We start from the raw sequence: 25,115 nt of genomic DNA on the forward strand, positions 1-25,115 counted from the left end.
ATATTTAGAGAAATGATTGCCCCAAATACCGACGTTGTACCTGCGTTGCCACAACCCATCGATATATGCAGGCTCTCTGACGAAATAGAACATGATGCGTTATTTCATTAGAAAAGTAATGCAGTTAACACATATGGTACATGTTTCCTGTTTCTAGAATACCGTGTGTGGGTCACCCAATAGTTCACTAGTTCACGAACGAGTGTACTATCTGGGGGGTTTTGTAAATGTGTGACAGCCTATTGATATATTCTTAATGTAATGACAGAGAGTAAGGAAAAACAAACAAAACAAATCAAATAGATTCCGTACTTCTCTGTACGTGGTGGCAACTTTATTGGGGGTTATGTTTAAGCATGGTAAGAGGGCGGTGAGTGAATTGAGTAAAAATTGAGTAAATTACTCTAACATGGTGACTGATGAACTACATCTCTCAATAAATAACGGTAATGAGAACAAAATGGGAATATACAATATGGCTGCCGTTGAACGTAAAGCAAGGTGATTTCGTAATGAATAGAATAAAGAGAGAACGAACAGGGCTTACTTAACGAAACCGCAAGTGCTGAACAACGAACGCCAAATAGAACAAAAGTATGCTGGAGGGTACATGCCCATTAAGTAAATAATCGGTAGCCTAATGGGCACTACCTCACAATAATATTTATTCAACCATTGTATTCATTTTCAGATTGTTTTACCAACCCCACGCAATACCACCAGGACATTGTGATGTCGATAGTTCAAGAGGGCATACAGGTGCAGTAAATATGATCACTCAACAAGTACCAGCCGACCGCGTCTCTACCAATGGCGCACTGCACCAGTTCACTACTAACCACCCTGTTAATATTACCACTATAAAGAAAGGAACATATATAGTTCCGTATTTAAAAAGGAAAAACATTACTCCTCAAATGTTGCACCACACCCAAGTTATTTCTTGAACAGTGACACAGCTTCATATAGGATGAAACACTGTCATTTATAATTACTTAGATTTCTGAGTGTGAGTCTGTTCAAGAACAAATATACATACTTCTGTAAAACTTAGAAGTGCCTGCACTAAGTTTACATGAAAAGCTTATTAACAATTAAATGACGGTTATATTATCCTCGCTTCTGACTGGATAAGTGGGTTGACTATGATCAATTAGTGTTCATCATCCCTGTTTCTCGTTTCTTTCCGAGATAAGATTTACTTATATAGGCCCAGTATAGGCTAGTCTCTTTAGTGTCAACACCTTTCTGATCGTATTAAGGTAACTGGATTAACCGGACGTTACATGAATGATATGCCCTTTTTTGGAAGATGTACTTTGATGTAGATCTAACTTTTTATTTCCTTGAGCGTTCCATACAAACAGTTTTACTACTATATGTAAAAGCCATATGATCATCACGAACAAAGTCATTTCCTATTGAAAAGTCTTCCTTTTCACTTCCACAATAAACGTGTGAGTTGCCAACTTGTTAAATTGTTAGGCCTACTAAAGACATCTGTGCCTTCAAGACTGAGGTAGGTGATCTATGTATTTGTAAGGAATATTGTTTTGTTCATTCTGGTATTCAATAATATGTATTTACATATACAACCATTGGTTATGGAGTACAGGTGTTCTGTTTAGCTTTCCGGTTAATATAACTCCATTACATCAATACGAATAAAGCTAAGGGTTATCATGAGGTCGGAATATTGTTTCACCTTTATCGAACAATACTGGTCCTGTTTGGTGACGTATTTGCCTTTTTCTAGAAAACAATCATTATAATATATAACTCGAAGTCAGTTGGGAATACTGAAGTCCGATTTCGGAAAATTAATATAAACATATATAACAGTTATGATCCACACATCTGACTAAACTATATACATGCTTTATTGAAATTATAGGATATATGTTATTATTATATTTTTGTTTGATGTTGCAAAGCATTGCAGTCGGAATTAATATACACGACTATTTAATAAACTTTGATAAGTATGCTAATTTAATTATATTTGTGTCCATTGATAAGTGTTACACAAACTAAGACATACTCAGAAGGAACTGTATAAAGTGTAAAATTCAAGCAATAATCCCACCATTCTAGACAGCATATAACTCCACGCAATTATACACACTACGAAATAATATGTCCTCATAGTAAGTTAACTGCGTACTTACATTGCGCTAGTTGCAATCTATGTTCCGCCTTAGTCAGTTTTCAATAACAGGTGAAGTAAAGTTCACAGTATAATAGGCTAAATAAATATGGAAACGTTGAGGTGCCGGCAAATGTAAAGGTTTTGTACTGCAACTAATTTATTATCTTTTTTAGCCAGTTTTCAATAGCAGGTTATGTAATGCTTCACAGAGTATAATATACTAAATATCTATGGAGATAGTCTCTTTAGTGTCAATACCAGTTTGTAATAGTATTAATGTAGCTGGATTAACCGGACGTTACATGAATGATATGCCCTTTTTTGGAAGATGTACTTTGATATAGATCTAACTTTTCATTTCCTTGAGCGTTCCATACAAACAGTTTTACTGCTATATGTAAAAGCCATATGATCATCACGAACAAAGTCATTTCCTATTGAAAAGTCTTCCTTTTCACTTCCACAATAAACGTGTGAGTTATCAACTTGTGAAATTGTTAGGCCTACTAAAGAAATTTTGTGCCTTCAAGACTAAGGTAGGTGATCTAAGTATTTGTAAGGAATATTGTTTTGTTCATTTTGGTATTCAATAATATGTATTTACATATACAACCATTGGTTATGGAGTACCGGTGTTCTGTTTAGCTTTCCGGTTGATATAACTCCATTACATCAATACGAATAAAGCTAAGGGTTATCATGAGGTCGGAATATTGTTTCACCTTTATCGAACAATACTGGTCCTGTTTGGTGACGTATTTGCCTTTTTCTAGAAAACAATCATTATAATATATAACTCGAAGTCAGTTGGGAATACTGAAGTCCGATTTCGGAAAATTCATATAAACATATATAACAGTCATGATCCACACATCTCACTAAAATATATACATGCTTTATTGAAATTATAGAATATATGTTATTATTATATTTTTGTTTGATGTTGCAAAGCATTTGCAGTCGGAATTAATATACACGACTATTTAATAAACTTTGATAAGTATGCTAATTTAATTATATTTGTGTCCATTGATAAGTGTTACACAAACTAAGACATACTCAGAAGGAACTGTATAAAGTGTAAAATTAAAGCAATAATCCCACCATTCTAGACAGCATATAACTCCACGCCAGGCGCGTAGCCAGGATTTTTCATGGGGATGTTTTGCTGGAAACTGACATGGGGGAGGGGTCTAAAGGGAGGGGGTTTTCCCCTCCCTTACGGATTTTTTTTTGCATTTCTAGGTGGCCTCAGATACAAGTTGGTGCAATATAGCACACTTCAACACCCACTCCATTTTGTAAATAATTTTGCATTTTCACCTGGCTTTATAGATGCAATTTAGTGCTCCAAATGAGATTTTTTCTGCCAAAATGTTCTCAGCAATGAGGGAAGCGGGAATAGCATAAATGAGTAAAATGACGAATGTTGTTATCATTTATTGAGAATTGAAAAAGGGGTTTTCTGACTTGCGAAGCGGGGGGGGGGGGGGAGGGGCGGAATGATACTTCGGCCCCACCATATTATTCACTGGGGGCTGGCGCCCCACCCCTACCCCCGGTTCCTACGCCCTTGGCTGACAGGAACATCTCTGTGGATATTCAACAACGCTAGCCCATTTAGACATTCTTTGCGGTTTTTCTGCCTTCTTTTCTTTCATGAAAAAAGAATGGAGGGTGGTCGTTTGTCGCTTTTTGTCACTCATTTTGTCTCGCAATATTCAAGCTGTGTGATATCTAGGAAATCGGCACTAGCGGCTCATAGTACGTATGAAGCATATATGATGTTCGTGACCCTTGAGCTATATAAAGCCGGTAGCTACAACGTTATTGTGAATGGCGATGCACCTGTTACGACATCGCTATGACTCACTATGAGTTTCCTGCCCGCTGCTTGAACTTATCGCATTCTGTAGTAGAGGGCACTCAACCTGAACGGTTTGACCTATATATATATATATACACACAGTACAGAGTGCATCGGTGTAAGGAGGATTGGGAGAGACTCGAGTGAGGCCCGGAGGAGGGTGCGATAATTATCACTAGCGTAACTCTCCAAGTCACTGGTGTTTTCTGCATATATGTTTGGGGGGCACTTGGGCCATGGGGGTGTTTGAACACCCAAATCAACCCCTTGGCTACGCGCGTGGAGTCCACGCAATAATACACACTGCGAAATAATATGTCCTCATAGTAAGTTAACTGCGTAATTACATTGCCCTAGTTGCAATCTATGTTCCGCTTAGCCAGTTTTCAATAACAGGTGAAGTAAAGTTCACAGTATAATATGCAAAATAAATATGGAAACGTTGAGGTGCCGACAAATGTAAAGGTTTTGTACTGCAACTTAGTTATTATCTTTTTTAGCCAGTTTTCAATAGCAGGTTATGTAATGCTTCACAGAGTATAATATACTAAATATCTATGGAAACGTTGAGGTGCCGGTGTGGACAGTACAGAGTATCCCCCTGCACATTTAGTCCGGTGGACATTATCTGCTGAAAATTGTGTCCCCCCCCCCCCCCTCCTTCACGGCTTCACAGCAAGTATAGTCCGGCCGGACGAAATGTCCTGGCACAAAATGTCCGCAAATACTTCATAGTATATATGTCCCGCATAAAATCATGACAATTCGACATTCAAAAGGCAACTATTCATTATATCAATCATAAAAGCAGATGTATACATAGTTTGATGGTACAGGAAATTAATGAGATGTTGTACGTTGCTACAAAACAAAACAAAAAAAAACTATAAAAAAAAAGAAAAATTAACAAGGCTTCCATCTGTAAAATATGTTATCATGTTTTTGTTGTGGTTGCTGCTATTTCATCCTCCGTATATGTTGCATGTTGTATTCGGCCACTACATTGCGTTCATAGTCATCTTTACAGAGGGAGAGATCGCATAAACCTAACTTCCTCCCCAACAGAGGGCGGGTACGGGATAGGGCAGGCAACAGCCACAACAAATAATAGTTGCAGAGGTAAAAGATTACGAACTTAAAGAATTCCATACTTCATTGTAGCCTTGTTTCCTCAACACACAGCGGGTAAGATTTAGCAATTATGGTAAATGTACTTTATATGTCTACGAGACTTGCCTAGCCAACATGAAATTTCATCCGTGCATATAGTTCATTATAGGACGGGAACCGATGGAGTTACATTCTAAACGAAATCGGCAATTATGTATACAACACTCAGGCCTATACACAGAATTGTGAATGCAAGGAGGGGGTGATTTGGGATGGTAAGTTATCGATTTGTGTCCTGGAGAGTAGTCTTGTTAAGTCCGTGACACTATATGTGATGAACTCTAAAATATTTTTATTTGCTAGTAACAACCCTGAGGTAGCTGGAAGATACTTCCCTGACCTTGAAAATGTCATCACTGTCCCCACCCTCTCGTACAGGCCTGACACCTATTTCTTTACTTTCATTACCACTTTATTGTTTACGTACTTACACTTCCTCTGATTTTCACTCTACCATCGAGCCAAGGTTTTCTCTCTTGGAAAAACGATGGAAGGGCCATGCCCCCCCCCCCCCCCCCCCCCAGACCATAACCTCGTTGCGATGGCCCTGCGTTAAGCAAGTATTCATTCGTATAGACAAATGGTATTTGAACCCAGGCAATTCCAGCGATTTGATTTGATTTGATTTGATTTGATTTATTTGATTTTCCACAGGATATATACATGTGGAGGGAAGTCCTCTAAAAAGCCAATTCAGGCTTAACAAGGTAAAGGACTCCCAAGAAAGAAAGAAAGAAAGGGAAACCAAAAAACATATATACATAAATGAAAATATATAACTAGTGTCTTAATAAAGAATAATTAATAACATACAATATAAACGATGTATCAATACTGAGAAATTACTTCTTTTTTTAGTGCTTTTCTAAATGTTTCTTTAGATGGTTTAGATTTTATAGTAGTAGTTAGATCATTCCATGTCCTCATAGCACGATTCTTTAAACTTAACGTACCAAATGTTGTATTACATAAGTTGTGTGCTTGACGGGCACTTCTAGTGCGGTGACCATGTATGGCGCTGTTAATAGTAAATAAGGCATGAAAGGCTGCAGGAAGTAAGCCATTCCAAGCCTTGTAAAAGAATGTGGCTACATTCAGCCTAACAATATCGTTAAATTTGAATAAGTTGAGCAATTTGAAAAGTGATCTGGTGTGTTCACGATATTCAGAATGAGTTATGTGACGAATGACTTTCTTTTGTAGGATTTCAAGAGGGTGAAGATAAACATTATGGGTGCCAGACCAGCTTATAGAGCAATATGAAAAGTGGGGAAACACTAATGTTTGGTAAAGCATTCTAAGAATATTCTGAGGAAAATAGTGTTTCAACTTAGAAATGATACCAACATTTTTCGCCACAGTGTTTGCAATATTTGATATATGTTCACACCAAGTAAGTTTACTATCAATATAAACTCCGAGAAACTTAATACTATGTACATGCTCGATAGGCTTACCATCCATTAAAATGTCTTTTTTCTAAGAAAAAGATTTACTTTTATTGAACACAATGTAGCTGGTTTTATCAAGATTAAGTGAAAGCTTATTAGTTGCAAACCAGTCGTTAAATTGATTCAACTCCATGGATACTATGTCATGTAAAGTATTCAAATTATTGGATTCGAAAAATATACTAGTGTCATCTGCAAATAAAATAGTTTTTGCAATATTAGAGATATGACAGATGTCATTGATATATATAATGAAAAGAAGTGGTCCTAATATTGAACCTTGAGGAACACCACAGCGGATTTCAGCATAGTCAGACATGGTGTTCTTATACGAAGTATACTGTAAACGTTTTGATAAGTAGCTGTCCATCCAGTTAAGGGTTGGTCCTCTAATACCGTAGAAAGATAACTTGTTTAGCAGAATACGATGGTCAATGGTATCAAATGCTTTTGATAGATCTAAGAATATTCCGATACATGTTTTCTTCTTATCAAGGCTATCGTATAATTTATCAATGGCATCTGCTAGGGCAAGCTCAGTTGAGTGACCAGGGCGGAATCCATATTGTTCCTTGCAAAGTATGTCATTAGCATCTAGAAAATTTATTATTCTGTTGGACATGAGACGTTCGAGAATTTTGGAAAAGCATGATAGAATAGAGATTGGTCGGTAGTTCTCGTGGATATTGGATTCTCCTTTCTTAAAAATGGGTAAGACCTTAGCAATCTTCAGCTTGTCTGGGAATACCCCAGTGGTGAACGATATGTTACAGATATGAGTAAGAGGGGTGACAAAGAAAAGGTAATACCTTCTTAACAATATCTGGCTTGAAATCATCATACCCAGCTGCCTTCTTTGGCTTGAAGCAATAATTCGCAACACGTAAGAGTTCCTCCTCCCTGACAGGGTAGGTGAAAATAGAGTTTCGCGTACTATTATTGCTATACATATGGTTGTTTGATTTTGCAGTATGACTAATTTTGCTGGGAAGTGAGGGTGCAAGGTTAATGAAGAAATCGTTAAAACCGTTTGCAATGTCTTGATCGTCGCTGGCTTCGTGATCGCCGTCTCTGAAAACAGATGGGTACGATGATTTCTTACGGTCTCTCTTAAGAAACTCATTGATTACGCACCAGGTATCATTTACATTATTGTTACTATCTTTGAATTTGTTATAAAAATATAACCTTTTAGAAAATCTTATTGTGTGGTTTAACTTGTTTCGGTAAGCAACATAAATTTCTCTATTGCTATTTGTAGGAGCTTTTGAGTAAAGTCTGTAGAGATGTTTTTTTCTTTTAATAGATTTTAGTATACCCTTAGTAATCCATGGATGTTTTCTCTTGCGCCTATTTCCTTTAGTAATTAATAGATGAGGAAAACACTTATTATAAGTTAAATAAATAGTGTTAAAAAATGAGTTGTAAGCTGAATTAGCATCAACTTTAGTTAACACCTCCTCCCATGTTTCCTTCTCAATGTCGTCGATAAATTCTGACATGTTGTGTTCGTTAAAATTTCGTATATGAAAGGGTTCTTTTGTCTTGTTTGTCCTGTCAAGAACCTTTAGGAATATAGGCATATGATCACTTAAATTAGTAATGAGTAATGAGTATGTAATCAGTAAATCAGTAATGAGCGATAAAGGATCGTTGATTCTAATGATGACATATTTCGTAATGGACAAAAAGTGGTTTAAATACGAACGTATATGTAATAAGGCTTTAGGCTCTCCCCATAAAAAAAATGGCACGGTGTCTTTTCCTAATAAAAGCAATGTTTCTGAAAGGGCAGCAATACTTGTATTCTATCCACAATGTTAGCCACCACCTCCCTCCCTTATTCAAACACCTCTACTGATTCATTTATCATCAATTTACAGCCAATATGTTCAATTCCTTTGGAAACACTTTATCCCCTAAGAAAAAGCTGCAAACATCAAAGAAACAAAAAACAAGCCAAAATAAAAACAAGAACAAAACGAATAGGACAGAGTAGGTTGCAATATGCTAGATTTGTTTGTCTCATTATGTTTCTCACACTTTAAATACGTCATTCTTGTAGAGATAAGTTTGTTCATAGAAAGTAAATGAAGTGAAAATCAAAACATGAAATTGGAAGATAGTCACAAATATAATATTCTGAATCAATATCAGCCTGGACGAAGAGTAGTTAAGACCTCCAGGAAAGTACTTTTTGAAAACGTCTAGCAATTATAGTGGCCAGAACTTACGGCTATACAGACCACTTTTAAATAATTAATTTTCCCAAACAGAGAGACTTTAGCTAAACTTGAACTTTCCTTCATGTTGTGGACAACCTGTACAATTACAACAGCTGGAGAATTTACCTGTTTCCACAATCCACTAACAGGAATGCTATGGAGACTTGTTCGTGAACAGGACAATGATGCTTTGATCTCTTGGCACATCTTGCAACGTTTTACATACCATACACGTTGATAGTTTTCCACAGAATTTAGGCATATTCTTTTCTCTGGATTTTAATTCTTTTTATTCTTTTGTCTGGATTAACTTTGCCAAAATGACCACCTTCAAAGAGATTAGAAATTCATGATCAAGGAGATATCATGTTTTCTTGCAAGAAAAAACTGGGCTACAGAATTGGTAGTTTTAGCTGAAGTGCCACTGAAATTTAATTGCAATCTATATCAGTATCTGAAAATAGAAAATTCCCATTAATGTACATACTACACGGCCACTACTTTGGTCTAGATTTGTTTAGTAAGTTTTCTTCCGCAGTAAGGTTGGCCTATAGAGAATATGGCATACCTAAAATAAGTACTATCAGGCCTTCAATATACCACCAGCGTACAACCGATTATAATTTACCATAAGCAATTGCTTGAGTTTTTGCGAATGAGTTTTTTACAACTAAACACAAGTGGTAAAAGAATATCATTTGTGCACCAATCAGGCCTAGAGGCCTAGTAATATATATGTATATATATATATATATATATATATATATATATATATATATATATATATATGTATATGTACATACATATATATATATATATATATATATATATATATATCTATATATATATATATATATATATATATATATATATATATATATATATATATATACAGGCCTGTAGGTGATATGATGTGTTAATCTTTATTAATTTAATTTATATCTGCTATACCACTTGCTAGACTTCGATTTCTGTAATATCACTGAGCGTTAGCTGTATTTGATGTATTATGACAAACATTAAAAAGTTCTACAAATACAAGCAATATCTGATTCAGTGAACCAAGATTTTATGATTATCTTTCTAGACATAAAACGGTTGTTCTACAAACATGGTTCAATTACCCAACTTTCGACAAGTCTTTCCTTTGAATCATCAACCCGCTGTACAACAACAGGTCCCTCAAAATGTTGGTGACCTCAAAGGATCAGAACTTCGGCTTGCAATGGGAGGAATAATTATTCTTTGTGGCGTTGTTGAAATTATCATCGCCACTTATTTAATATGTTTGGGTGACGGTCTCTCTTGTCCCTATTATGATCGCGTGGGCTGGGGACTCTGGAATGGTGCGGTAAGTGCACTTTTAAAAATATCACCTACTTCATGTAACTCGCTTTTTTTGGTTTACCGTCCGTATTGTTAGTTTCTATTAAGAATTTTGATTCTTGATAATTGTTAAGATGCTATATAACAGCTTTCATTCCAACGAACTCAGTTGAATATGTGTCAATTATATATGAACTTATTTCTACCATACTGTTAACTGTTCGACGATATTCAATGCTACTGGAATGCTACTAGGGGCACCAATATAAAATATTTCATGGAAGATGAAACATCCTCATATCAAACTCATTTAGGTCACTTATTTTGGTAAATCAATTTATTTGAATCTTATTTTAGCGTACATTCGTTTAATTGCAAACATAGTTTCAGCCTAAATTACATCGACTGTTAAAACCAAACTCTGACCCTTAATAATTCTGTCTTCAAAACATATTCACAAAATTCAGCAACATTTATCAATTGCTTTATCACCATCAATAAGTTTGCACAAGAGTAATTCCTCTATACTTTCATTTTGCTGTTGTGTCGGTCTGTTGAAAACATGGTATGTTAACAAATGATGAGCTCTGGCAACACATGACTGCTTCTTGCATGTTGTTTATGCACTTTCTGTGACAAGGAACGGAGTGAAGGATTACCTTACGGTACTTACTGGTATAAGATGACTCATCGCCTCGAAACATTAAAACAAAATAAACTTGATGGTTGTATAATGATAAGGGAGAAAGATTCAGCTTTTGGGATGTATGTCTCACCACGTTATGCAAACAAATTATCCACTCATACCTGAAAGGTTTAGAATTAAAATATGGAGTAGACTTGACATGACTTTCAACACAGGTTTGGTTTACGGGCAGGTCATATTAAAGTAGGGAAGGGGTAAAATGTCGCTCACGGAGCCCATTCGAGAAACCCAGTGACTGATGCCATGCTCTAATATCGTATGACTAGATACAACAGCCTGTATATAAGCTGTACCATATTACTGTATATTGAGGACTATTGGTTAAGACTTACATTGCTGCATATATTTAACAAACTGACTCATGCTCACACAAGTTAGCAGCATATCATAGTTTCACACCAAAGGGACTTGGCGCTGAAATTTGTGGTACTTTTAATGCCCGGTTGTTTATAAGAAATCATCAATTTTGAGCATAGTTAGTAGAAAATACTGCATCAAGAAAATCTAGTATTGCATACCCTCGTGAATGTTTGAACAAACTGGAAACAGGCAGGTTGTGAGGTAAAACTAGAAACATACAAAAGTAGCACCTGGTTGACTCAAGATTTCCAGGAACCAGGAGATATGTTTCATGAATTTAGCTCCTAGTAAGTTCTTTATTTTCATCCTTGGTGCCAACTATGTTAACTTCAGGGAAACTTTTAATTCATAACTAGTGCAAGATATTTTAGCATAGGGAATAGCCCCGGGATCATACACTTACTCCACTGATGGCAACCATGGATTAAGGACAGTAAATTTGGGGCTAGGCTACAGTAAGGTTAGGGTTCCGTGTCCGTTGCGTTACCGTGTGTGATACCAGGCTAGGCTGTTCCTACTAGGCTAGCCTGCAAAATAAAGCATAGCCTACAGTGTATTGTTACACAGTGTAGAGTATAGCCTAACAATTAACAATCATGAGGCAGGCAACAACTTCAATAATCATCGTGTATACTGTTAGTGGCGTTCCTTTCAAGACCCACGTCCTAACTTTCATTAGCAGCAGAATCTCCCAGCACGACTGGATTGTGATGTCGTGATGTTTTTTTAAACGAACAGAGTAAGAATCGCATCTGGCTTCAAAATTATCTTAAGATGATGCTCCTGGTTTGTGGTGTAGGTTCCGTCCGAAGCAACTTGCCTCAAGTGATCCTGACACGAGTCTTGCTATAGTGATAGAAACCGAACTTATATTCATCGGTACCTATGACAGAAGAAAGCCATTCCCATTGAACCGGTGCTTTGAGAGGGTTGGTTATTAAAATAATTACTCTTTTCCGGTGGTTTTGTAGGTTTATTAAAACAACCGTTAGCCTGGCACATAAGTATTTTCCTTGCATACGCACATTGCGAGACAGTGTTGTTTACCCATCAAAGTGCGTCCATGACGTCAGCGAAAACGGGTCTTGAACATTTATGAGCCAGTCTCATGCGTTTCGACCACAAAATTGGTCGTCTTTTATCATGTGTAACGGAAAATTTCAGTAAAATTAAGCTGAATGCAAATTTTAGATTGTTTGTAAGGTGCTGTGCTGTACTAACGCAAGAATCCGTAAGATTATTCTTTTAAATAGGGCGTTATAATCGCCATTACCCTGCCTAATTTTGATCAAAGTAAACTATCAGTATAGGTTGATGCTTTTGAGTGAGCTGTTCGTTGCTGCAAGCGAGAAGCCGGAAGTAGCGTCTATGTATGTGGTATAGTTCTGTGGTTGTGACAAGTTAAAAGGTCCACAGTTTGTGTTGACTGAGGTAAACCTCAGTGTGAGCACTGTACTGATATTCGATACAAGCGTAGCCTGCTTGGTAAAGTAGGTAGCTATTAGTTATTGATTGTGGGCTTTTGAGTAACGGTACAGGTTTGGGAAAAACCTTTCTATTACTAATCATCCATGCAATCCATGGCATCTATTATTATAATGGTTTGATACGCTCTCATGACCTAGTACTAACCTAAGGATACCTTTGATGTATGATCACTCAATTGATACAACTATTGTTAAATCGGTGTTGTATATAAACAATATATATATATATATATATACTATGCGTAGGCGTATACATATTGAAGATAACAGATGTCATCAGGCAGTTTTTAGTCACCTATATAAAGGGTTCATTTATTGTCATATTTACGCGAACGTAAACCATAACACCGGCTCCAAAATCTTCTCCAATCAAAAAAAAATGATGATGAATACTGCTACAATGATCAGACCCTAGCTCAGGTCAAACATACATATATGCATACATACAAACATATATGAATACACACACGAACTAGTCGTCCCCTCTAAATATAAATATATAGTGTGGTAGATTTTGAGACGGTCGATGTCCTACCCTAACCGTAAAGCTTAAATGCCCTTAAATAAACAAGATGACCTAACTGAGAAAAAAATGTCTCGCAACAATTCCTGCTGCATTCACCTACTGGCGATAATATCTTATAAGCGTCACAGTTGTGGGTAGGGGTTTGCTGCCCTGTGGGGCAGAACTGATGGTAACCTTCGGTGTTCTTCACCTTTAATATCTACCAACAATTGTTAAAAACTAATATCACTGCTGTTTGATTTTTTTCTGTTCCTATGATTTCCATTCTTTGCAGTTCGCCATAATAACAGGATCTTTCGGACTTGCCAGTACACGAAAGAAAAGCATCGTAAGTTTTCACCTATGACCAAAACGCTAATATAGCTACCAGATGTAGTTATAATTGTATTAACATTGGGAATTACATGAGAGCGTTACATCAATGATGTTGTGGATGTTGTATTTCTACTATGACGTGTTTGTTTGGATATTGCTACAAGTTATAGTACAATATGCATGGTTGCGCATTACAATATGGAGAGGTTCATGATTTATTGAAGTTGTGTGAAGATTCAGCCATACTTTTCTAAATATCTCTTATTTACTGATTTCATTATTGACGTCAGTTGTGGGGGGAAACAAGTAATCTAACCTCTACACTCACTTGCCGTAGCAAACACCTATCAAAGTTGGTATAAAGCCTACCACCCAACCTTTTGAATGTTTCCTTTGTAACTTCTTATTTTGACTAATCGTGATGATCCCGTATCCAACAATAAAGCTAAAACACTCAGGATGTATCTAGATCAAGGCTCAACTGAACGACTGGTTCACGCTTTTGTTACCTCCTATCTGGATTACTGCAACAGTTTGTTTGTGAATTTGCCAGTTTCTCATATAGCTCCCCTTCGGAGAATTCAAAACGCTGATGCGCGCCTAGTCTAACTCACTAAAAAGTTTGATTACATCACTTCTGTACTCCATTCATTGCATTGGCTTCCCATCTCTCAGCGCATCCAGCTTAAGATCCTACTTCTCACATACAAAGTGATCAACGGGCTTGGCCCTTAATATATCACTGACCTTCTTACTCCTTTGCGTCGGTCAACTACAGCTTCGCTTCGCTCTTCCAATCATGCGCATTTGCAATTAACTTCTGGTCCACGTACTCGCACTCGTTATGGCGATCGTGCCATTTCTGTCGCTGCGCCTTCTGTTTGGAACAAACTTCCATGTCTCGTTCGTGACTCTCCCTCCCTTTGTATTTTAAGAGACAACCTAAAACATTTCTGTTTGATTCCTAGTTTCTTTGTTTTTTCCTTGGTTTCCTTTGTCTCTTTCCTACTTTGTAAAGCGATTTGAAACGCTGTATTTAGCGCTATATAAGTGTAATTTATTATTATTCAAACATCATCAGTTATCAGAGCAAAATTCAACTCGTATCTAAGATCATAGATATCATTATTGTCTTTAACATTTATTATTTTACTTTTCACAGGTGATCACTTTTAGGGTTCTTGCCATCATTGCAACACTAATATGTGGGTTATGCCTTGGTTTTCAGGCGACTATAACTGCATGTAATGGAGATGCTAACGTAAGGACCAAGGAAACATTATATATTATTCAAACAAATAGAAATCATACGAACATTTTATTTTCTTTACACGAAAGGTTGTCATTGACATCATTTTGCAATAGCTATAGTATATATTATGTATATAGTGATTCTCAACTACGCCATCGTCTCGTTTTATGAGGATAGGTAAAGTTGTGCTCATTCTTGCATTAAATGAAAATATTTCAGATCAATATGGTTCAATAATGTAAATGAAAAAGTATTTATTGTTCACATTCCTCTAACCTGAATTATGGTAAAGCATCGTCATGAAACAGCTCAAGTTTATATGAAGTGCCTTGCATGAGCCATGACGTTAAAGTCAATGCTCAAACTAAAACACTGATGTTTGTATGGTCAAAGGTTAATTAATAACAAAAGATGTTCGCCGTGTGATTTGTGATGAAACTGTTGATTACATATTACAACCGTTTTCAGGTTGATACATGCCTAGTACTTTATATTTGCCTTTTGCTTCTCAATTTTACTAGGGTATTGCTCGATTCCTCTTGTACATCATAATTTGCAGTTCGTTTGGACTGCAATTCTTGGCTTGCATAATCGGAGCTAGTGCCACGTGTTTTAGAAATGGAGTACCCCAACATCAAGTGGTAAGTTTCCAACCCAGCTGCCAAGTGACATGTAATCTATTTCTATTAAACTTGCAGCACTAAAATTCATGTTTATGCCACAAACAAAAATACCAATCATGAGGGCCGAGGATCCTTTGAAAAGTCCGATTAACACTGAGTACCGGCCTCTTATTGACGATTCGTTTCTCCGCTTATTCTATCTAGCTTTCTGCCTACTTTTTGCCTAGACCCTGACTTGCCAGTCTGTTCCTCCGAGGAGCGTTCTTTCTCTGTCGTCATTTTCCAAACCAGACAAATCCTCATCTTCGCTTGTCTTTGGTTCAATCATATATAGTAGAATCCAACAACCCCCATTAACCCTCTTCTCCACCCACCCACCCCACGTGTTTCAGCAGTGTATACACAAAGAGAGTATACACAATATACACATAATGTACGTAGCATACACTCACGTATGGAAAGCCGTTTTAACATTTAATAAGGAATTTCAGATATCTCGAAATAATTTCAGATATCTCAAAATAAATTACAGATATCTCCAATTTATTTAAGATATCTACAAATAATTGCAGATATCTTAAAATCAATTTCAGATACCTCGAAATACCAGAAAATTTTAGATATCTGTAATTGAATTCGAGATATCCCAAATTAAATTCGAGATATAAAAAAATGAATTCAAAATATCTGCAATTCTATTTCAGATATCTAAAATAGAATTACAGATATCTCGAATTCAATTTCAGATATCTGAAAATTCCCGATTAAATGTTAAAATGGCTTTCCATACGTGCCATTTTAACATTTAATCGGGAGTTTCTGCATATTATGCATTTCAGATATATGGAATTCATTTGCAGATATCTCGAATTTAATTTCAGATATCTCGAATTAGAATTGCAGATATATCGAATTCAATTACAGATATCTCGAATTCAATTTCACATATTTGAAAATTCCCGATTAAATGTTAAAATGGCTTTCCATACGTGCCATTTTAACATTTAATAGGGAATTTCTGCATATGCATTTCAGATATCTGGCTTTCAATTGCAGATATCTCGAATTTAATTTCAGATATCTCGAATTAGAATTGCAGATATCTCGAATTCAGTTCCAGATATCTGAAATAGAATTGCACATATCTCGAATTCAATTGCAGATATCTCGAATTCAATTTTAGATATCTGAAATAGAATTTCAAATATCTCGAATTCAATTACAGATATCTCGAATTCAATTTCAGATAACTCGAATTAGAATTGTAGATATCTCGAATTCAATTTCAGATATCTGAAAATTCCCGATTAAATGTTAAAATAGCTTTCCATACGTGCCATTTTAACATTTAATAGGGAGTTTCTGCATATGCATTTCAGATATCTGGCTTTCAATTGCAGATATCTCGAATTCAATTCAGATATCTCTGAAATAAAATTTCAGATATCTCGAATTAAATTTAAGATATCTCGAATTTAATTTGAGATATCTGAAATAGAATTTTAAATATCCAGAATAATAAACAATTTAAGATATCTAAAATTCCCGATTAAATGTCAAAATTGCTTTCCATACGCACGACTTGTTCTTCGGGCCGGAGTCCAATAGTGCAGAGTCAGTACACAAGTAGTGACGTCATTCATTTACTACTTTTCCCTGTCAGTAGTTGTCAAGCCGATTTTCATGCAACATTTATCGATTGTGACGAAAATGTGTACCACTTTATGCACAAATGATCCATGTTGAATACTAAAGTATATCACGTGCTCACTGAGAGCCAATCAGAATCGAGGAAATAATTTCAGTGTCAGTTCCGTTTGGGAAAACACATTTCTACATCTTTGTTGATTGATTTATAAATTTATGAAATTAAAGCAGCATCCCTTCAACAACTTTTCTGTAATGGTTTGTTGTAAGAGAGCTGTTTTTGCTTGGTTCACTAAAATGTGCATGTATGCTATATTGTGTTTTAGCTTCATTTTTATTGAGCTTGTGCGCCGGCCTGCGAATATTTTTTTTCCCAAACTGAACTGACGCTGAAATTATTTCATCATTCTGATTGGCTCTCAGCGAGCCAATGAGTTTCCGTATAGGTTTCCGTACGTATAGGTTATAACGCTATACACAACTAGTTAACAAGTCAAAAGACACAGACATATCGTCAAATGCCCTATTTGTGTACACTCACTGCATGGCTGGCACACACTCACTCGCCGTATTCATGGCCACTGCACATTCGACTAGGCCTATCATGATTCATTGACTGAATACATTTTGAATTTATGATTATAAAACTAAAAGTATCGCAACTCCAAATGTACACAAACAACTCGTACATATGCACATCGGCTACATGTATACAATTACAAATGAACTGTTTAATTGTGTTGTATGCACACAGTACAATAGGCTACATTACATGTGTTGTGTAGAGCGGAGTCAAGCGAGTAAACAAACGATCGAGGACTGCCTATAATGGGCGCAGTAGTTGGGAATAATTGCTTCATTGTGTTAAGAGCACTATATACTTTCGTTCATATATACCTACCAAAAGTTCTGGAAAGTTGCTAATGTGAATATCTTGAATTTGTTCGTGTTGATCATACTGATATCGAAAGAGTATGGAGGGATCCATGTTGAATACTAAAGTATATCACGTGCTCGCTGAGAGCCAATCAGAATCGAGGAAATAATTTCAGTGTCAGTTCAGTTGGGAAAAAAATATTCGCCGCCGGCCTAGTGGCGTTACAAGAATAATTACGTAATAAAGTAAAAGTTCTATTTTCAACCCTTTCTGGGCCAAAACGCATGAGCTATGTTCATCCTACCATGTCAGTATTCCAAATTAAATTATGAACAGTTGATGCTATACATGTCGTTTTGGTCTTTAAAAAAACATATATGTACACTCAGTATACAACTGACGTGTTACAAAGATTCTAGCAGTTTATTCATCCGCTGATCAATCAAACATGTAAAAGTAATCCCACCTTCCGCCTTGATGATGCAGCTGTACGGCTTAAAACATTCGGTGATGACGTAAGGAGCTCGTGAAGAGTTTCTCCGTGGTTCATATTTTTAATTGGCTGAGTTGGTGTTAGAATTAATAAGTAAGGCCTGTAATACACTTCTAACGGTATATTGTAGGCTAAATGAGACTCATTGCCGATTTGAACAGTCTTGTATCTGAATCAACCATTGCAACAACTGTGAAACTGGAATTTATACATATTAGGAGGCATTTTGTGTCGAAACACTACTCTAAGCTTGATTTATCACACTAAGCATGGAAGCCAAACTATCAGTCTGTAGGCCAACTTGATTGTTGAACTTTGAATGAGCTACTATGCGAATTTCAAATTTTGAACGATGTTTCTCCCGTTTAGAATTTGATGCTGTTCTTTAGAGTTTTCTTCGTTCCATCAGTATGTATACACCACATGGTAGAGAAGGAATAGTCAGTGAGGAGGTATTCATGTTGCACATTCGAATAGTGTGCGTTGCAAGTATACTCGTGTCAGCAATACTGGGTCTTGAACTCCTTCAATTAGAATGTAGCCGAACCTCACATTTTGTGGGTTTGTATGTATTTATATTTTTGCCCCATTACCGTTAACATCATAACTAAATATTCATAGACCAGATGTTACAAATCTGATGAGAGTGTAAGTATAAGGATGGAATATCAGAAGTTCATTAAGGTTGACAGTGGTATGTGTAAATCTAGCCCGCGAAGCCAATGAATTTTAACGATGAGGGTAAATGCCCGCATGTATGATGCACTACTTGATCTGTTTCGGTGGTTTTTGTGTGGGTGGTGTAAAGGTTAGAACTACGAAAATAACAGTTGCTAATATGAAAATGACATCAAAACCAGAGTACTATACAAGAAATAGACTATATAGCTGCAATTTTGTTTGACAATTTTTTTGTTAACATCTGCCAAGCTCAACACCGATGAGCGTCAAGCTGGGAATTTCCCTGTGTTGTTCATGTGATGCTACATCTGTTGTGACGATTCACGCCATACTATTAAAGACCAGAGGCCTGCTTTTATAACTTTTAAGCCAGTCCTTTTGTAACATAATTTGCATCTAAATAGCGTTGTTATCTAAAAAATCCACGATACAAGGTCAATTAATGCCAATGGTCAAATTGGTGACAGTTATGCAAAAAATATATGCAGCAACTGTTTAAGGGTAGATGAAATTTGCATGATTTGCGTTCTTTTTCTAAGTTTCCATAACTTTACAATAAAGTAGAGCATCTTGCAAGAGTTGTCTGATCAACCAAACATAAGTAAATAGTAAAGGGCACATAGCCCTTACAATTGACATTATGCATTGATCCGTGTATTGCCTTTTTGTCACATCCCTACACGTCGTGTACTGGGGATGAGATATTCCATTTTATCGACCATTCTGTGAAACATTGGTACTAAAATTGCTGCCAACCTCACACCCCTTGAGGTACTCTACTGAAACTTGGAAGATTAGTCTGACTGAATCTGGGGTATCATGGGGTGACACAAGAAATCCCAACCGTGCGCCGAATCAATTGACTGTTCCTTACTTTAGACTTAGGTCTGCACAACTTGGTATTCGTTATGTCGGCGTAAAACTTTGGAATTCCCTCCCTACTACTATTACTGGTTGTAAAACTCTGAACACCTTCAAAAAACGTCTTAAAGAGTATCTTATATCAAACTATTATTGATTTTGTATTTCCTTTCTTTGCCATCTTTGTTCTGTTTTCTCTGTATACTTAAGCTTTCATTCTATATTTTATATGTAAAGGGGGTGTCAACGTAAACAAGCTCTGCAGAGCTTCTTGTTGGCACTCCTCAATCTCTTGTTCACTTGTACATTTACCCACGTCTATTGTCATAATTGCATACTTTAATGCGAGAGATTGAAATAAAGTCTTATGAATTGAATTAAATTGAATTGAAATCAAATGGGTTTTTCACAGACTACTTCTTAATCATGCATAATGTAAAATAATAAAAGTTCAGAGGTCAAAGGTCAAAGGTCAATAAACCGACAAACAACAGGTTGGTCATTGGATGCGTATACGAAATGACAAGATTGCCCAAACCTTAAAACACAAGAAGGATATCAGGGGGTTTATGCCTATACAGTTGACTAATTAATGAAATATTTAAAGGTCAAAGATCAAAGGAGGTGGAAGGACAAATTTATGCGCAACGCGTTTCGTATAATATTCCTTAACCGTAAACACGACAGAGTCCAAGCTGTGGGTATGAAGCCTACTTCTGTGTCGGACGTAGTGTGTCACGTGACTTACGATTTCATAAGGTATAGGTCATATGTGAAATGTCAATTAACCATTTTGGCCATAACAATGGCATTCTAAGTTGCTGAAGCCCTCAAACCATGAGGTGTATCAGACTCTGCGCATTTATAACGCATTAATGACAAGGATCACGTGATCAGAGGTCATATTTTTGGGATTTATGACGTCCATGGCCAAACGTCAGATGTAAACTAACCAAAACATTAATTAATGTAAACACGAAAGGTCACTGGATGGTCAATGGCCAATGGAGGCAAATGGATCAAAACTGGCCGTATTCAGTCACAGTTTTATTCCGGTATCTGTTTTTTAATGCTTAGCAAAATTAATGGAAATTATAACTTGGAGGAAAACTTATATCATACTGTTGCTATTGTGCACATGTCAAATTATATGAAAGTTACAAACCAGGTAGGAATGATTTGCTTGAATGAATGTTTAAAGTGTATTAAAATGTAATACATAAAAGAGATCATTACAAATCTTCATGTTTCTCCAACTTTGTGTGTCATAGTAATGACCTCATACTGATCAGACACCCAAATGTTTGGATGAGATCTGTAACTCCATGATGCACCTGCTTGTTTTCTGTTGTGTTTTGTTCAATTGTTTTTTTCTGGGGTTTTTGAGGGTGTAATAGTGAGTGTTTCCTTAAAAGGATAATGTAATAATTTTACCTTTCTTACAGATTACTTACCCAAGGCAGGCTAATGTAGCAAGTCCATGTACAGGTGTAGTTAATATGGCCATGCAACCAGCTCCAGTCAACGGTGGCAGTGTTAATGACGACCCTCCATCCTACCAATTTTGAAAACAAACGTTATATGCGCCTTTACACAGAAAGACACACACTAATAATTATTTCTTAAATTTTGCATTACTCTTGTCAATGTCAATCCGAGCCTCACATTCACTGTATGGTGAACCACTGTGAGTTTTGTAATATATAATTGATAAGTTACCAATAGATTAGCTTGTTAAAAGTGTTAATCTTTTCTTATAAAATTGATATTATTAGCTTATCAACAACGAAAGTGCAGTAATTTAAGTAATATTATCCGCATTTCGAAATAGGGGAAGGGAGGGTGAAGAGGGTTTTGGGATAATCAATTGCTAATAGTATCCTTGTTTTTCGTCGTCGCACTCTGAGATGTGATTTCCAAATTGGTACATTATAACATATTTGCAATTCCTATAAGACCGTTGTAGTTTCTATTGAATGGTTCCACAGTTTATTAGGCCGTTGTCTTTCTTAAATGCAGCTCTGTATGTTATGTTTGTACTCATAGCAAAGAAAGGAAATATTCGATTCAAAAGCAGGGAAATGACAGAATTATCATTGTATAATCGGTGACGGGAGATATAACAAACCGTGTTATTAAGTTAATTGTATGACGATACCATTTACGTTAGGTTACCGTACATGAAGTCTTGTACTTTTGAGTTCTGAAAGACGTGTAACGTGTGTAGAACGTATTTCAACACGTTCTTTATTTGCAGATTGAACCGCATTACATTCCATGCGTTCAGTACAACTGACATTACACAATAAGGGCTAAAGTGAAAATACTGAACCTTTCTTTGAGTGTGTCGTCATTTAAGTTACACTTACCAATTGGGATCTTCAGCCACGCCCTAAATTAAAAGAGGGCTCTGTCATATCGGTCCATTCTAGTGCCGCGAAACTTCACAAGTTACAGTCTCTAAAAATCACTCAGAATATTTTGGTCCGTTCTTTTTTTGCAGACTGAACCACATTACAACCCATGTGTTCAGACCCAGGGAAACAGACAAGAAAGGTTAATTGAAGAGCTTTAAGTTTGTAGTGAAATGTAAACAGTATAGATCACGCGCATTATGTCCCAAAAGTCGTATCTACATCTCAGTTAGGATTTATATGACAGCACCCTCGGTAAAATCGTTGAAGATCCCCATTACGTGTGCAATAGCTATACATATGTTCACACCATTTGATCTGGTTATTACGTTTAGAAAAATTGACTGTCCAAGTTCTCTGTAGTTAGAAGTTCATCAAATTGTATCTTTTTGAAGAAATATTATTTTCTTCTGTGGTTATAAATTGGACAATTGTTTAAAAAATTTAAAGACATTTTCGGCTGAATGCCATCATCTGTTCTTCTGTTGCCAGATGCACTTACAAAATATCAGAAAATTTAAAAAAAAATCAATTCTCTGCGATACAAGATGCTATGAGGATGTGGTTTGCGCCAAACGATTCCGACAATTTTAGATATAAGGATATGTTCTGTTAACATAATGTAACCATCATCAAATAAAGATAAAAATAAATCCACGCTGTTGATTGAAGACCTTATCTCTCAACATATTGTCTTACACTCGAGATATTGTTGATTGATCTTGACTGACTGAACCCTCCTTTTATACTCTAGGAAATGGATCACAGTAGTTGTGTGTGATATAAAATATTAAATTGTCCTTCAAAGAGTTGACCTTCCTATTATAATCTTCTATTTGCTTGACAGCAACATGCAACTTATTTATATGATTCTCGTAAGAAGCACATTCCGGGTATTGGCCTTGAACACAAAGTAGACCAAAGAAAAAGGTTTTTTTTTCACAGAGGAACGATAGTATCAATCTTGAACCTGTTAACCAAACTCCACTTGCTTACATATTGGCGCTTCGATTGGGTTATATCCTTAAAAAGACAGTAAAAGTTAGGTACACCAGTATTTGACCAATACGGTTTAACATGGCAACTGGTTACACTACCTCCACACAGTAAAAGCTCGAATATATATCGCAATGATATCATGAACACCAGGCTCATGACTGTGTATCTATGTGTGTACATGAGACAAAAGAAATTCCTGTCACCTGCAGTCAAACAATATAAAGATCATTACTCATCCGTTGTCCAGATAAAGGGATTAAGTAAGGGAAATGTCATCGGCTGTAGTTAATACAATATAAAACAAGTTTGTGTGCACTTGTAGTTCATTCAGACTGAGGATTTTAACAAAGGAATCACAAGTATACCCATATGTCATTTGAAAAGAATCACCACCTCTTCAGAAGAATTTCATTGGTTAAGATGCTTTCTTAGGATTGTGTCAATATTATTGTGTAGTCACCAAAGTGTGATATCAAAGACTATTTTCATCCACAAAGTATACTAATACAGTATATGCAAAGTTTTGTCTGGAATTTGCACTTCAATATAGGTGAGCTTCAGTGGAGAGATATTTTTCAGATTTCCCTCCAGTCACTTAGAGATACTAAGATTCGATACTCTCAGTTTCGCTTTATACATTGTATTTTAGGTACTAATTATTTACTTTTTTTAATGAATAAGGAGGATAATCCACGGTGTACGTTCTGTGGTGAAAGAGATGAAACGTTAGTTCATTTATTTTGGGAGTGTAATGTTACCTTCAACTTCAATTTAAATGTTGAGCAGAAAATATTAAATAGACAATTTGTTTTCTCTAAGCAAGATATATGTTTTGATTATCGTCTTCAAGTAAAACGCCCTATGAATTTCCTTATCTTTCATATGAAGTATTATATTTATAGGAAAAAATGAACAGTGGTATTCCAAATACAAATGCATTCTTCAATAAGTTTAATTCTTACTAAAAGGTGTAGAAATATCTTCATTAGTGCGAAACTCGCTCTCCCATTTCTTACAATAACCTTTACGCAACATTTTCTAGTTGTTCTTCTCTTTTTGATGTTTAGGTTTTCGGAGTCACTATTTATTTGTCCTGATTCAATTATACCTTGATTAGCGTGGGAATGTTTATTATTTATTTCGAAATTGGTATTACTTTAATATACTTGGTTAATCGATCACTTTATTTTTCACAATTATGGTCGCTATTTAAGAAATAGCTATTGTTTATTTACGAAATGGAAAAACAAAATTGTACATTGAATTCAAAGTTTGAATAAAAGATGGCAGAAAAAAAATTGAATTTTTTTTGTCTGTCCTCAGCTACCTTGTGTGATCAATCATGGGTAGGATAAAAAATAAGCTATACACATCATCACATAGCATAACCATTTGAAAGCCCCATATACTCAAATTACACCATCTCAAAGTATTTTCAACAGTGATGGCAGACGTTATTCGACTCCTCACCCCACACACACAAACAAAACTAGATCATATCATCGGGTAACTGAACGAAACTGCAAATGTTTGCAGCACAGTCCCTGTATCATAAATACCCATTCTGTTGTGGGTAACCCGTGGCAGAAGCTACTAAATGGCCAATCACTTCTCCCTGCCACTTATAACTAAGCCAGAGATCTGCTCACTCAACGAGTTACCGGATGGAAGAGCAACGGGAATGGT

At 36.1% G+C, this 25,115-nt stretch overlaps 1 protein-coding gene across 9 annotated transcripts; it reads left to right on the plus strand.

Annotated features, from left to right (window-relative positions):
- The first annotated feature begins 691 nt into the window (after positions 1-691).
- LOC139974440 (uncharacterized) lies at positions 692-24,732 on the plus strand. Of its 9 annotated transcripts, none has more exons than XM_071981598.1 (8): positions 692-1,519; positions 5,841-5,893; positions 7,608-7,774; positions 9,950-10,213; positions 13,542-13,595; positions 14,745-14,843; positions 15,356-15,475; positions 21,462-24,732. In XM_071981598.1, exons 4-8 carry the CDS (start codon positions 9,974-9,976, stop codon positions 21,582-21,584), a joined length of 636 nt encoding a protein of 211 aa, XP_071837699.1. In that variant the 5' UTR covers positions 692-1,519; positions 5,841-5,893; positions 7,608-7,774; positions 9,950-9,973; the 3' UTR covers positions 21,585-24,732. The 9 variants fall into 9 exon arrangements, with proteins under 9 accessions (XP_071837699.1, XP_071837706.1, XP_071837700.1 ...); XM_071981600.1 differs by lacking the exon at positions 692-1,519 and adding an exon at positions 1,587-2,685 and having other exon boundaries at positions 7,608-7,722; XM_071981596.1 differs by lacking the exon at positions 692-1,519 and adding an exon at positions 1,590-2,685.
- Positions 24,733-25,115: the final 383 nt, after the last annotated feature.

Source organism: Apostichopus japonicus, chromosome 9 (genome assembly GCF_037975245.1).
Source record: "Apostichopus japonicus isolate 1M-3 chromosome 9, ASM3797524v1, whole genome shotgun sequence".
Classification (NCBI taxonomy): domain Eukaryota; kingdom Metazoa; phylum Echinodermata; class Holothuroidea; order Aspidochirotida; family Stichopodidae; genus Apostichopus; species Apostichopus japonicus.